This window comes from Crocuta crocuta, unplaced genomic scaffold (assembly GCF_008692635.1).
Source record: "Crocuta crocuta isolate KB4526 unplaced genomic scaffold, BGI_CrCroc_1.0 scaffold102, whole genome shotgun sequence".
NCBI lineage: Eukaryota > Metazoa > Chordata > Mammalia > Carnivora > Hyaenidae > Crocuta > Crocuta crocuta.
In genome coordinates, this window is record NW_027530019.1 from 8,816,033 (window position 1) to 8,829,442 (window position 13,410).

The window sequence follows — 13,410 nt, forward strand, 5'->3', positions numbered from 1 at the left end:
ACTTGAAGCCTCTGCCATCACAGCACCACTCCTGACCCCGCACCTGATCTCACCACACTCCAAATTATATGCTTCATTGGACTCATGCACAGGGTGATTTTACCCCCTCCATATTTTTGAACTTGGACTCACCCAAGTTATCAGTTTGACAAGGCAATAGCAGAGGGGCAGCCATCATAGACACAGAAATCAAGGATGATGCATTAATCAGTAAGGCCAAACTTAGGAGTATCTGTAGAACCCAGAACAAAGCTCACCAGGGAGTCATCAGACTATGCCTACTGTGAAGGATTTGGAGGAGCCCAACATGATGCCCAAAATGGTGGCAAACCCTCCAGTCATCACTGCATGGATTTCAGAAAGCATCATGTATGCAAGACATAGCAGATGAGCAGATTTGCTCCTGTCATTAAACAAGGAGAGCTGTGTCAGATTCAAGAGGGTATGGCTTCCCCACCCCAGAGTGCCCACCCCATCCCCGGGACACATCCCTCCAGTGTGAGTGCCCTTCCAGCACCCAGCTCTTCTCTCAGACCCTCCTAGCGTCTGTCTCACTCTTTCTGGAACCTACTCATATCCTGGCTGGCATTGTTCTCATATATTTTCACATGAGTTTGTCTCATCCATTTAAATTTTTAAAAACTACAGAAAAGGAAATGGTATCTTTCTTGTGTATGCTCTCAGTGTCTAAAGCAATATACTTAATGAATGACCTTATGGAGTACATATTAGCCGTTTAAAAAGTACTTATTAAATGAGTTGCAAATATATTATTAGAGCCCAGTGTTGATGAAAGAATCAAAAGAAACTATGTTTATTGTAACACTGTGTCAATTATGCTTCAATTTAAAAAGTTTGTGAAAATGTACAATTATGAAGACCTAACTATTTGCCTGCCTGCTGTACTAGTTAATAGGGATATTAATATGACTAAGGCAAAGTTCCTGCTGTGAAGAGTCTAGCAAAAGAAGCTAAGCTGATAATGCACAATTTCAGCAAAATGTGAAGTGCTATGGTAGAAGTGTGCAGAAGTACCCTAAGAATAGGAGGATTAGGAGGAACCTGACGGAGGAACAAGGGGGAGAAGAGGGGGGGAAATGGTGGGGGAAAGGGAGAGAGGCAAACCAGGAGAGACTCNGAAGTACCCTAAGAACATTTCAGAAACAGTTAATTAGACTAAGGCTTTGGGAGACAAAGATCTCAAAGCTAAGTCCATGCCAATTTGACAAGCAATTGTCCCAAGCATTAAGCTGATCAGTCAATAGCATATATTGAGCATCTACTCCATACAGACAAATGTATCAAATAAGTATTATGGGAGAGAGTCTTCGTGTTAGCCCTGAGCAAGGTAAGTTCTTGCCTCATTAGAGATACTGGAAAATAAGGGTCTCAGGGAGAAACGAGAATATAGGGCAAATATCTGTCATAGTCCCCAAAGAAGGAGAAAAGTTGGACAAGGACATTTCCAAGCATTCCTGTGTAAGAAGCTGGATCAATGGTTAAGGATGTCCAAATTAAGAATGCCCAGATAGGGGGTGCCCGGGTGGCTTAGTCGGTTAAGCGTCCGACTTTCACTCAGGTCATGATCTCGTGGTTCATGGGTTCAAGCCCCGTGTCAGGCTCTGTGCTGACTGCCAGCCCAGAGCCCAGAGCCTGGAGCCTGTTTCAGAGTCTGTGTCTCCCTCTCTCTCTCACCCTCCCCTGCTCACGATGTCTCTCTCTCTCTCTCCTAGAGATAAATAAAAACATTAAAAAAAAAAAAAAGAATGCCCAGATAAGTATGAAGTATGAAGGCATGAAGTGTAAAAGCAATGAGCAGAGTTCCCTTTGAGCTTCTGAGTTCTCTTTTATCAGTGACTGGGTGCCCATACAGCCCTCACATATTTGACTTACCAGGGAGTATACTTTTCTCAACCTGTTTTCTTTTTTTTTTTTTAAACATTAATTTATTTTTGAGAGACAGAGAGTGAGCGGGGGAGGGACAGAGAGAGGAGACACAGAATCTGAAGCCGGCTCCAGGCTCTGAGCCATCAGCACAGAACCTGACGCAGGGCTTGAACTCATGAGCTGTGAGATCATTACCTGAACTGAAGTTGGACGCTTAACCAACTGAGCCACCCAGGCACCTCTCTCAACCTGTTTTTTGCCCCACTTTGCATTCCCCAAAGAAAAGAAGATCAAAATGCCTTAGAGTGCTTACCAGCCACTCAAAGATGTTTCCTGCCACAGCCAAGATGTCTACGACTGTGGTACTCATGGTGATTTGCAAAAACCAGGTGACGTAAAGGGATATAAAGATCTAAAGCATTAACATTAGCAGGAATCTTAGAGAGTATCCAGCAAAACCCCTCCTCCATTTTTTGGTAAGGAAACTGAGGCCTAGAGAAGTAGAGTGACAAGCCTAAGGCCATAAAGCAAGTTACAAACAGAGTCTGGACCAGAACTCAGGACTCTTGACTTCCAGAACAAGTAGATTAAAACTCATTATGAAATAGTGGTCCAGCCTATTTTCTGTCCCTGCTCTGCCCCTCAGCCTATACAGGGCCTGGACCTGACTATCTGAAATCAGGTATGCTTGAAAGCGTTTGCCTGTTCACATTGGGTTTACCACTCTACATCCTACATATGAACATTTTTCCACAATAAGTGTCAAAAGTGTCATTTCTTTTGTTTAAGATTTTTTTAATGTTTGTTTATTTTTGAGAGAGAGAAAGAGACAGAACATAAACAGGGGAGGAGCAGAAAGAGAGGGAGACAGAGAATCTGATGCAGGCTCCAGAGTCTGAGCTGTCAGCACAGAGCCCAATGAGGGGCTCAAAGCCACAAACTCTGAAATCATGACCTGAGCCAAAGTTGGACTCTTAAATGACTGAACCACCGAGGTGCCCCCAAAAGTGCCGTTTCTTTGCCTCTTAACAGATCACAAGATTAAAGCCCACCTTCTGACTGGTATAGGAGAATGACTCACCTTCTGAACCACTCGCTGCACAAGGGCCAGGTAGTAGAGAATGGGCATCCTGTATCCGAAGAAAGAGATGATTGGTAAGTTCCGTAACGAGGATGACAGGGCATCTGGTGAGGTGTTATACTGAATGTATTCCTGTGTGCTATCAGAGAGCCACTGCAGGCCTCTGAATTAAGCTCTCAGCATCCTGAGGGCAGCTAATACAAAATAGGTGCTCAGTAGATATTTAAACACATGTTATTTCAGGAATACATTTAAATGTACTACCAATCTATTATCCCATCAGTACTAAGCCACAAGGGGTCTTCTGAGCCTTCCTCCCCAACCCCTATTTAGTTCCAATTTCAAAGATAATGATCTTTGATGCTGTTTCTTTTACTGATAGGATCAAATTCTCTTCTTAGAGTCAAACTGACATACACCGGCTCATCTCTTGGACTCACATTTTTATCCTCTAGACCCCCCCCCCAACACTGACTCTCTCATTCCCCCCATGAAAATAGATATGACCTAAAAAGCAATGACATTCTTGACTGACATATCAAAATTGAAGCCAGCCACAGTATAGTTCAGGAAAATTTGAAAGAAGAAAGAGAGAGAGTGAACAAAAGTGAAGCTAGGAAGGACACAAGGGAGAGGGGATTGGCCTCATGCATGATTAGGACCTACTGCTGTTACTGAGGTTGGCCTCCCTTGTGTAGGGAGGGCTACGTCCTTATGAGCTGCTCATTTAATGGCAGAGGACTCAGCTGTTCAGTTCCCTTTATGCATATGGTTAGTTGTAACCCCGTGTACTCCTTCCTTTCCCACCAGATCTCCCACTACCATCATCAACAAGACACAGCCTAACCTGCTCATGCTTCCCTAAATTTCCTTTCTCTAGAGTTCTAAAAGAGCAGAACCCTCTCATTCAATTTCTCATACCTGAATCTGGTCTCCCATTGAAGGGCATTAAATTGAGGATCAGTTCTGATGACCAAAATCCCAAAGATAAGTTGAAGACGGAGGCCCAAAGCACTGCCCGCCAAGACATCTAGGACCAAGTAGAACATTACTCCAATGGGAGTCTTGAATCCTAGTTGTCCATTACCTGGTTGGAATGTACTCTAGAACCAACCTAGGATATTGAAAGTAAATCTGGGGTGAGATAGAGTAGGGAGCAGGAGGAAACAGGGTAGTAATATATAAAGAGCTACACATGTCCATATGGTTTTTTTTTTTANGCGGGGCTCGAACCCACGAACCGCGAGATCATGACCCAAGCGAAAGTCGGACGCTTAACCGACTAAGCCACCCAGGCGCCCCATATGGTTTTTTTTAAACTGTCTACAGAGTAGATGAAACACATATACACAAATAAGAACATCATAAATAGATACTTTAGTATTACTCTGTGCAATGTGGATTCTCTATTGTATTCTATTTTCTTTCTTTCCTTCTTTCTTTTTTCTTTGTTTGTTCTTTCTTTAACACTGGCATAGATCCACAAATTGACATCAAGGTTGACTAATGGATCAGAATCTACAGTTTGGAAATAAATAGTCCATGGCCTCTGAGAGCTTTAAAATTTCTCTTAGGAGCAAAACTGGCACAGAAACAAATTCCAAAGATTGTTAAGAACTTACTTCTATGCCTTGTAATCAATACTTGACACATGTACTTTTTAATTAGTAACACATGGTCCTTGGCTATGTGTTATTATGCTTATCCTGCATACCCCAAACTCTGCACTGTGGTATCTGGAGGACACAGAGAGGGTAAGGATGAACATGCAGATTCCTGCAAAGGAAAGTAACTGCTCTGTGGGCTGTGTCTAGGGCCAGACATAGGATAAGGCCAACCAAGAAGACTTCTGCAAACACCCTGAAAAGGAAATGCCAAGACTATGTCATCAACTCAGTGAATGGTTAATAAATAATTATGTTTACCCTTGAAAAGTAGAAGTTCACCACAAGGGTAAGTGAAAAAATTCAAAGGATTAGACACAGAGACTCATCTTGAGAATTTTCATCTGGTAGTTTTCTGGCTACCATCTCTGTCTCCCAACTCTTACAGAATGAGGACACAAATCACATGACTTCTTTTTCCTCAAGTTTTGGTATGAGTAAGATGTAATACAAAGGTTTATTCTTTAAGATTGTTCTAATGAATAATCAAAATATTTTTTAAAGGAAGAAAAGTATACTTGGTCCTCCATGGAACCCCACCCAATGTCCAACCACTCCAAGGGCAAGAGTAAAGGCTAAGTCATAGATCAACTACCTGACAGTCTTATGGTCCCTTGAGGTACCAGACATGTCTGATCAATATACACATTGGTTCCTCATGTCTGAGTGTTGGACAAGGAAAGAGGATTAGAAGAGAAGTCACATGAAAAGAAAAGAAAACAAAAAGAGCATGTTGCCCATTCAGATGCTTCAGGAACAACAACAATGACAAAAGGTATCACAGGTCAACAGAATTGAATTTCAGAGCTGTTCACATTGTGAACTCATTGCACTTAAAGTGAATAAAATCTGGCTTCCAGAATCCATCCTGCTAACGAGTAAAGTCTTTTTAGCTCTATCTCCTCGGTGTCAAATAAGTCAAGGATCCAAAATTTAGGTGTGTAGTCTTGGTGTGTTTCTCAAGATTATCACTGTTGCATGTTCTCAACACCTATTTTCTGTGCATCCATTTGGAGAACAGGCAGAAACGAGGAACTTGAGAGAGAGTCTGAGAGTTACTCTCTCACCTTAGGCCTGTGATCAGAGGACATATACATGCCATAGTTAGATGAACTGTGGCTGCTACAGAATCCAGTTCAGCATACACTGAACAGTAAGTTTGTTCCTTAAACTCTAAGGAATTGTAAAAGACACCAGTGGGTGCAAGAAGTCGGGGGAGGAGGGAGGATACATAAAAAGTATCAGAGAATTAAAGGGAGACATGACCACCAAATCAATTTGATAGCTTAATGCAGCTGCAAGCCTCTTTGTTATGATTACTTTGATGAAAAGGAGTATGGTTTTTCTCATTTCTGACATGAGCCCTGATGATAAACAGACTGAAACTCTTCTCTGAAACATAACCTCTTCTGCCCCCTAGCAATGTTGAGATAATGAGGCTACAGGAAACTGGACTAAAGTCCAGTGCACAGAAGCGTGTTGCTATTTGCTCCCTGAGCCTTGGGTTTGTAACTACAGGGGTGGGAGTTGAGAGACAGCTCAGGAACTGTCCAAGGAGAAAAAGGGAAGCGGACTGGGGTTCAGGACAAGTTATGGAACCTGGGATACTGAAATTTTTTTCTGCCTCATCATTTTATCCAAAGCTCCAGGCAGGAGTTTTTAAAAGGTTTTAGACATCTTGTTAGTTGTTTTTGTTTTTGTTTTGTTTTTTGTTTTTATCAAAGAATCTTTTTCAGAAAGTGGTAAACCAGACCAAAAGCACCAAACAGGTAAGGACAGACAAGGCCAGTGCCCTCTGGAATCCACAAGGCAGGCTGCCAGGTAGTCAGCAGCATAAGCTAAAAAGAGAGGGTAAGGTTCAGCAAACAGGGCTCCCCAGGGGCAAATGGAGCTCTAGTCATGAATGTTGGAGACAAAGCAAGAAAACCTCTCCCACGACCTTGCTACCCAGCTCAGTCAGACTGAGCTGTCATTCTCAAGGCCAGGATAGATGGCTGTTTTCTTCTTGAGGACCCAGGAAGAGTTCAGCTTAATTTGAATACTATATTTTTTCACTTATCTCTAGTGAAATCTCTTTCTCTCCTAATTTATCTGATATCCTCTTTCTGTCCCTTGGAGTAGATCTCTACCATTAGACCCTTCAAAAGTCATCTGTTCTCAAAACTGTATAACCCCAGTCATTTTAACCTTTCCTCTGGAGTAAAGCCATGTAAACAAGGCTATTAATAGGAAGTATAGCCATATAGTTCTCACCTCATGTATCCCTAACTCACCCCAAAATAAAAATTTTCTTTTCACTACTCTAGCTCCAATATTGGCATCAAAGTCCCATACATCACTGACAGTATATTTTAAACAGACGTTTTCTGTCTTTTTCAAATATTTTATATCATTGATCTTATGAATAAACCAGGAAATAAGTAATAAATACTAGGCTTCTTTTGTAAAGCCTACAAGAACCATGCCCTGCATTGAACCAAGAGACAAAAAAAAAAATAGAGAGAGAGAGAGACAAACCAAGATTCTCTCAAATAATTAAGTCTATCAAATAGAACAGTTTTGAAAAATAGTTTATTCTCAGATTTTACCTATTCCTGGAAGTGCAACTCAATAAATTATGATTCACTTATAAGTAATTAAGATCTATACATCAAATAACCCTTTTAAAAAAAATGTTTATTTATTTTTGACAGAGAGAGACAGAGCGCAAGTGGGGGAAGGATAGAGAGAGAGAGAGGGAGACAAAGAATCTGAAGCAGGCTCCAGGCTCTGGACTGTCAGCACAGAGCCCGATGCAAGGCTTGAACTCATGAACCGCGAGATCATGACCTGAGCTGAAGTTGGATGCTTAACGAACTGAGCCACCCAGGTGCTCCTCAAATAGCCGTTTAGATCAATTTGTGAATAGAGTTGCTTTCCATCTAGTAATTGTCTTGACCCAAGGTCACATTCCTAAAAAAAAACTGTGTCTCCTGTCTCCATGAATTCTCAACATCTCACCCAAACAGACCCAGCAGGATCTTCCTGAACAAACCAACATGTGTTTTGCAGAAACTTCTTGCCCTGGTGAAAAGCTGTAGGTCCCTCCTGATAAGAACCCAAAAATTAAGTTACAAAAATTACTCCCTCCCATTTGCATCAATTCCCAGAACTTAGATTATCTGGCCTGAGAAAGAATTTTCTGTTTCTCAATAAGGACAATTATTCACCCACAGGATGACAGATAATGTCGTGGCAGTGACGAAAAACGCAGATCAAATCTTGCCAAGGAGCAGGGGTCAGAATAACCATAACCAGCCTGGACTAGAAGTATTCCCTATAATCTCCAACCACACAAGTGGACACTAGTCCTGTCAGGAGAGACTCTTGGGACTTACTCCTTCTTCGTCCCTCAGGAACAAGGGATTGTTTAGCTTCCAGATTCAGTAAAGGGCCTACTCTGAAAGGCAGCATTGTCTATTCCTCTCTAAAAACCACATGAACGCATAACCCTGAGCAGTCAATCAGATGTGCACTGACAGACTAGAAGGAAAACACTGCCACCCTCAAGAATCTCTGGTGGGCAGGACCTGAGAGAAGATGCCCAGCAAGTAGAGCTATTCAAATGTGATTTAACATTTACAGTGTGCTTTCTATATGTGGGTCTCTTTGTAGGAACTGTAGAAGTTGTAACTCCTCCCAAGAGTTCTTGAGGCGGTTACTGTTATCTTTTCCATTTTACAGATGTGGAAACTAGAAAACAGACAAGTAACTCTCCCAAGGTCATGAAAGCTATAAGGTGTGTAGACAGAATACAAACTCAGGGAGGCTAGCTTCAGAATCTGAGCCCTCAACCACCATCCCATGCTGCATCTCATCTGGCCTCCAGATTTACCTGTCTCTGGCATTCCTAGGTATCCTCAACACATTAAAGTCATAAGTAAAAACTCGAATTCTCAAACTCTGAGAAGTTTCGAAGAAGGTGAGCCCAGCAAGAAGGTCCCAGTTGGCCATTATGCTGAGGCAGGACTGCTTGGCCAGGGCTGGGACCAGTCACTAAGTTCAAATGCCCAGGGGTCTTGGTTCACGGATTTCCGTGACTCTTTCTCCACTGCTGTCTCTCCCATCTGAGATGTTCCCTATTGCTATACACAGCCTTTCTTTTCACTCTTCCCTCCTCCTCCTCTTTCCTCTCCTCCTCCTCCTCCTCCTCTTCCTTCTCACTTCCCTTTTACAGGGAGTCCAACCCTATGTTAGCTAAGAATGTGTACTATCAGATACAGGTAATCTGAGGAGAAAATCATCTTTATCATCACCTAACTGAATCCATTCAAGAGGCTACTTTAGGATCTCTAGAGCTCTGTTGCCTTTCCATGCTTAATAGAGAAAGTAGTAAGCAAAAAGCATTGCTTAGAGGTGTCAGTATGCCTGAAGGGCGTCATTATCTCCGGAACATCATTCGCAAAGTGTATCAAGGAACTAATTTAATTTTAATCCTAGACTTCCTGTGTGTGTCAGGTCCTTTGGTTTGCTACTCCAGATCCACTCTCCACCTTGATCTATGCCCTAGGAGCCTGATCCTGTGGATGACGTCAATGGGCTCCTATGCCCTTCAGCTCAGCTAGTTGGGTTCTAGCAGGGCGACCCAGAAGGAAATCAGAGTGTACAAAAAAACTGAAGTGAGTGTATTGAGAAGGTCTTTATCTGACGCTCCTCCTCACTTCTCTTTCATCTTGTCCTTTCAGGCCTAGGAATAGCACCAATTCACTGCTTACAGGTTCTTGCACTATCCTTTCTTGTGGCTCCACCACATCTTGCACACGTCTCTATAATGGTCTCCTTGTAAATAAACCCTCCTGTAATTATCTGAATTTAAGTATCCCATCTGTTTTCCTGTTGGGACCCAAACTGATACACTAGGTGAAGCTGATTTAAAATTACACCCAGTCAAATGCCAGTTCAGTAAAGCCACTGCAAAATTAGAGGCGCACTAGTACAAAAATAAATATAAAACACATGCCTAGAAAAGATTTCTGCCATCACTTTGTAAGCACATTCTACCATTTCCTGGGAATTAAAGTTCAGTGGGTACCACCAGAAATCAGTTAAGAACAATCACATTTGGGATGCCTGGGTGGCTCAGTCAGTTAAGCATCCAACTCTTGATTTCAGCTCAGATCATGATCTCAAGATTTTTGAGTTTGAGCCCCACGTCGGGCTCGGCACTGACAGCACAGCGCCTGTCTGTCTGACTCTCTCTCTCTCTCTTTCTCTCTCTCAATAAATAAATAAACTTAAATTAAAAAAAATTTTTTTTAAAGGAACAATCACTTTAGCAAAATCCATTAACAACCTGGTCCTAGGATATCAAATTGAAATTGAACCTCTGTTGCAAAAAATTAAAATTAAAAAAAAAAAAGAAAGCCATAAGGAGCATTGCAAAGGAAAAGAGAAAACAAACTCTCATACCTTTTTAAACCAATTGAGAAGCAGTACATAGAAGCATGTGAGTTCACGGGATTGGTATCCTGTTTGGCTTGGGATCTTGTTAATACTACTGAGCTCTTTACATAATGGTACAATTTGAGGGTTAGTACCTGTGTTATATCTGGAAGCTGAATTGAGAAAAAATCTATCTGATAAATGTGAAACATAATAGCTTGGCCATAACTTGCTGGGAAGTATGTACCCACTGATAACTTCTCCAGATATGTGTATGGGAAGCTTTTCAGATATGGACTAACAATAACCCTCTCATGTGCTTACTGCCTGAAGCCTCAACTGACAAGCAAGAATGAGTAGGGTAAAGATGATAGGTACTGTTAGCTAAACAGAGCATTTGTGGGCACTACAGGTCAGGCTTAGCAGCAAAGGTGTTTGTGTATTTTCTCAAAGGCCCTATCCATAGGATGTGGAAACTCCCAACTAAGACAGACAAAGCTATGGAAACTCCCCAGAGTCTGAGGTATTAGCATTTAGCAGTTAGGGTGGAAAGCTTAGGACAACTTTCCTAGTTGTCCTGAGTAACTATTGACATTGTGCCCTGAGCTGATTCTCTTCTGCTCTAACTTAAAGTAAGAATGACTGAGTCTGAGAAGCGAAAAACAGTGGAAAGCCAAATAGGAGCTGGAAAACCACAGAAGACAAAAGGAAGGTCTATCAGATGGGGGCCAGCAGACTTACATTGGAGGCAGAGACTCTATGAACCTGGGGATGACCAGTTCTGACAGCCATTAGCCCAGGTAGAATGAGAAGGGAACTTAAATCAGAACATGGCCAGGTGCTTAATTGCTGAGTTGTGATGGATGTATTACCTTAGAAAAGAACTCTTCTCTCTCTCTCTCTCTCTCTCAGAAATAAATGAAACATTTTTTAAAAAGTTAAAAAAAAAAAAAAGAAAAGAACTCCTTCTCCACAGAGTACCCACATCTGTTTCATGTGTCCATTTCAGACAACAGAAAACATGAGATCTTACTCACACTAACGGTGGAGATCCAATGCTAAAGGTCCACAAAGACAGTCAGGACCTATGAGGTGAAATATTCAAATGGCCCTTCAACCTACCCTCAACTTCTTCCTTCTAGAACTCTTACCTCTCTGAGTTAGAGGTAGCTCTAGTTCTGACAGGCAGTAAAATCTTTCCCAGATAAGGTGCTCTCTCTCTCACTGGGGAGAATCATGACTCTATCTCCAGTGGCCTTTTCAAGCCAAGCCCTAGGTTCTGTTGTTAACAAAAGTTTCTCCTGGTTTCTAGCATAAAATTAATGCTGATCATTGACTTCTTGTGCTGATGCAATTTGTCCTTATTTATATATTCTTTTAATGATTTCAGTAGGAATTTGAGGACACAAAAGCTCTAGTCCTCCAACTGCATAGAGCAGACTCAGACCCTAATGAGAAAAAAATGGAGGAGAGGAAGGAGCTCCTACCAAGGATGGGCTGCCTAAAATTCTTCACTTAGGATTTGCACTGACATGTAACATAGTCAGGCCCGAGACATTCTTCCAGACCTCCTCCCTGGTAACTTGTCCAGCTCACACCCACCCACCTATCCTGCTATCCCACCCAGCCCTGCAAGGCTCACCAGCATTCTCCCAGGAAGTCAGAACAGTTGCTCTGATAGGACAGCCAGAAGAAGCAAACAGACAGCAGGAGCAGTTGGAGACCTAGGAGGAAAAGTAAAATAGAGAAATAATCTGTAAGGAGGAGGAGAGGTCAATGATATTCAATGATGTATACTATCAGGTAGCATGACAAATGAGAAGATGCTATATTTGGTAGTGAAGAAGTGACTGGTTCTGTTTGAGAGAGCTGTTTACAGGAGAGCCAAGGACGATACCAAGTACTAATGAGTTTTCAGAGCAACTAGAATTCTCATACATTGATGGTGGGAATGATTTCTGCAAGAGCAGACAAAAAAGAAAATACAAAAATCAACAGTGTTTCTCTGAACCAAAATATGAAGTTTAATGAAAGATACTTTAACATATAATGTTTAAAATGGTGTATCTTCAAATATTTTTTTGTTTCCCCATCTATCCTCTCTTCTAGGAATCTTATTATATGTATATTAGGCCATTTGATGATATCTCACAGATCACTAATAGTGTTCTCTCTCTCTTCTTCAATCTTTTTCTCCTTTCTGTTTTATATTGGGTAGTTTCTATTGCTATGTCTTCAAATTCACTAATCTTTTATTCTTCAATGTCTAAGCTGCTATTAATCCCATTCAGGTACTCTCCATTCCAGATGTTGCATTTTCATTTCTAGAAGTTCAGTTTCAAACTTCTATAGTAGTTGTTTAAACTGTCTACAGATTAGCTAACACACAGAAGGCCTTCCTGCTCCTGTCTCACCCTCAGAAAGATTCCATTCTCTTCTGTTATGTTCTCAGCCATCTGTCGAAAGCCTCTCTAGCAGCCCAGTAATCCAGGTAAACACACAAACCAACCAAAACACTCATCGCTAATAACTCAAATGCATAGTGCTTCCTAGGGCTGTTACACAGAAGGCACTTGATAGATACTTGTTGGATAGTTAATAATGAAGAACAAGTCATCACCAAAAAAAAAAAAAAGTTCAAATACAAAATGGGGAGAGGACCTGAATAGATACTTTTCCAAAGAAGATACATAGATGGCCAACAAAGACATGAAAAGACACTTACCACGACTAATCATCAGGTAAATGCAAATAAGACCACAATGAGATATCACCTCACATTTGTCAGAATGGCTAGTATCAAAAAGACCAGAGAGAGCAAGTGTTGATGAAGACGTGGAGAAAAAGGAATGCTCGTGCATTGTTGGTGGGAATGCAAATGGCGCATCCACTATGGAAAATAGTATGGAGTTTTCTCAAAAAAATTAAAAAGGGAAATACCATATGATCCAGTAATTCCACTACAATGTATTTACCCATAAAACATAAAAACGTTCATTCAAAGGGATACATGGGATACATGCACCCCTATGTTTACTGCAATATTATTTACAATAGCCATGAAATGGAAGTAGCCCAAGTGTCCATCAATAGATGAATGGGTAAAGAAGATGTGTTACGTAAACACCCTCTCCCCCCACACACACACTGGACTATTACTCAACCATAAAAAAGAATGAGATCTTGCCATTTCAACAACATGGATGGACCTAGAGGGTAATATGTGATGGGAAATAAGTCAGAGAAAGACAAATACCATATGATTTCACTTACATGTGGAATATATATATATATATAACAACAAATGCAGAAACAGACCCATAAATACAGAATACAAATTGACAGTTGCCAGAGGGG

General features: G+C 41.3%; 1 protein-coding gene across 1 annotated transcript; it reads right to left on the reverse strand.

Moving 5' to 3' along the window:
* Window positions 1–3,852: 3,852 nt before the first annotated feature.
* Window positions 3,853–8,625, reverse strand: SLC28A2 (solute carrier family 28 member 2). Its single transcript, XM_077764361.1, is given in 9 exon segments — window positions 3,853–3,977; window positions 3,980–3,998; window positions 4,683–4,767; window positions 4,769–4,829; window positions 6,263–6,391; window positions 6,394–6,435; window positions 6,438–6,481; window positions 7,639–7,719; window positions 8,507–8,625. Coding segments are annotated over 9 exon segments (705 nt in total).
* Window positions 8,626–13,410: the final 4,785 nt, after the last annotated feature.